This window comes from Colobus angolensis, unplaced genomic scaffold (assembly GCF_000951035.1).
Source record: "Colobus angolensis palliatus isolate OR3802 unplaced genomic scaffold, Cang.pa_1.0 Scaffold170, whole genome shotgun sequence".
In the NCBI taxonomy this organism is placed as follows: domain Eukaryota; kingdom Metazoa; phylum Chordata; class Mammalia; order Primates; family Cercopithecidae; genus Colobus; species Colobus angolensis.
Genome location: NW_012114822.1, coordinates 2776831 through 2779115, shown reverse-complemented (window position 1 = coordinate 2779115; position 2285 = coordinate 2776831). Strand labels below are relative to the sequence as shown.

The 2285-nt window shown below is 50.3% G+C and overlaps 1 protein-coding gene across 1 annotated transcript in view; it reads right to left on the bottom strand.

Moving 5' to 3' along the window:
- ACOT7 (acyl-CoA thioesterase 7) overlaps window positions 1-1955 on the bottom strand; it is a 135067-nt gene extending 133112 nt beyond the window's left edge. Inside the window, exon 1 of the mRNA XM_011938277.1 lies at window positions 1625-1955. Within this exon, the coding sequence (XP_011793667.1) occupies window positions 1625-1797 (173 nt within the window). The 5' untranslated portion in view covers window positions 1798-1955. The remainder of the gene's footprint in view (window positions 1-1624) is intronic.
- Window positions 1956-2285: the final 330 nt, after the last annotated feature.

Below are 2285 nucleotides of genomic sequence, written 5' to 3'. Positions count from 1 at the left end.
GCCCGGCTAATTTTTTGTATTTTTTTTTTATTAGAGACGGAGTTTCACTGTGTCAGCCAGGATGGTCTTGATCTCCTGACCTCATGATCCGCCCACCTCGGCCTCCCAAAGTGCTGGGATTACAGGCATGAGCCACTGCGCCCAGCCCCAATTTTTTAATTTTTAGTAGAGATCAGGTCTTGCTATGTTACCCAGGCTGACAACTTTTTCGAATTGGAAAATTTTTTTAATTAAAAATTTATATCTGAGAAGGGACTTGCATCTAGAATATATAAGGAGCTCTCATCACTCAATAACAAAAAGACAGTTAAGCCAAATGGAAAACAGAAGAAAGACCTGACTAGACAATTCTCTAAAAATACACAGTGGTCAATAAGCACATGAAAAGATGCTCAGTATCATCTTCTCTCATTTGGGAAATGCACATCAAAGCCACAGTGAGATATCACCGCACATCTACTAGCATGGCTAGAATTCAAAAGATGGATAATAACAAGTGCTGACAAGGATATGGGGAAATTGAATCCTTTTTACACTGCTGGTGGGAATGTGAAATGGTGCAGCCACTTTGGAAACAGTCTGGTAATTCCTCAAGAGGATAACCACAAAATTACCATATGACCCAAAAATTCTATTCCTAGGTGAGCTGTTTTTACTCATGCTTTTAATAACAAACATGGGTGTCTCTTTCAACCTCACTTCTCCAACTCTCCAACACTAGGTGGGTGTCCTACAATTCAATTTAACTCTGCCACTACCTTCTGCAGTGTAGGAAGGTAAGGCTGAAAGCGCTAACCTGCTAATCCTGCCTTGGTCTTTCTAGAGACCAGCTCCCATCCTGAAGCTATCTAGGGCCCCCAGCCACCAGTTCTCTCACGAGCATACTAGACACTCTTAGGACTACACAGGTCCCAAGGGTTTGGGAGCTCCATGTCAGGAGAACAAAAAACCCTCCTATCACCCCTTTCAAAACTGATGGAGGTCATGGTCCCACAGATCTGTGAACATAAAACTGCAATCGACTACCTTGTACACGTTAGTGAACGAATTATATGGCATATGAACTATAACCCAATAAAGCTGGCACAAAAGGGGAAGTACGTATGCCCACTCAACAGAGTTTCTGTAAAGTTTAGGAGAAATAAAGTACACACAAGCCACCTGTAAGTAGCTCAACACTGCACTGTTAGGATCAGCCAATCGTGCAGGGACAGCTCCCTCCGGCCCCACACCAACCTTCTGGTCTAAAACCACAGCTCAACCTCCAGCCTAGGGACAAAGTAGGGCACAGATGCCTGCTGCCAGGTGTGAGCCAGCACAGCTGCTGGCTCGCAGGAGCCTTGATCTGCAGAGGCCCAGATTCCCACAGCCCAGAGTTGCCAGGTCACCTCCTCCAACAAATCCCAGGGGTTCCACTGGTCCCTAGGGGAGGAACATGCCAGGTCTCCACTGAGGATGGCCACTTAAGTGGACACCTTCAATCCAGCAAAACACACAGCTCATCCAACACCCGGCCCTACTACCCTCCCCAAACTCCTCCAAGTTATGTGGCCCAAGGCCCTGGCTGCTCAGTCGGCCTCGCAAGCGGAACACCATGGGCACAATTTATTCCCAGTCATCCTACCTTCCAGTAATGCAGGCTCCAGAGGGTGGGAGATCAGCCCTGGGGCCAACCACCTGGATGGGAGCGCAGCACCCTCTCCGGGGCCCCACACATCCCTGGCCAGCCACCAGCCTCCTGGAGGATGCCTGCCTCCCAAACTCACAGAGCCGGAGAGCCCTGGCAAGCAGCTTCATCCTGCGGTAAGTGGGCAAACTGTTTACCCAGTGCCAAGCATGATATCTGGCAGAGCCCAAGCCTGTGTCTGCCTGGCCGGCTTAGCAGTGAGCCAGTCTGATCCCTCCCTGATGGAAAGCATCAGGCTCCTGCTCCTCCTAGGACCGCCCCTCCCCCAGCAAGCCGCCTGCTCATCTTCCGGAACTGGATCACAGGATGTTCCCTGCAAAAGACCAGTGATGCAAGGAATCCATGACTCACAAACAGAGAGACAGGAGAGGGCCACCACTGCGGGAGAGGATGAACTGGGTGGGGTCGCAAGCAACACTCATAAGAGTTCCCACCTCCAGGACCTTAAACTTTGCAACACTCAGGCTGGCCCTCAGGCAGGTAGAAGAAAGTTCCACCTGGGCTCAGAGGTCTTGGCTCACAGGCACCAGGAGAGCTAGAAGGCTGTGGGGAAGCTGAGGAAGGCCAACACACCACACAACACAGCAGGTGCCTGGCC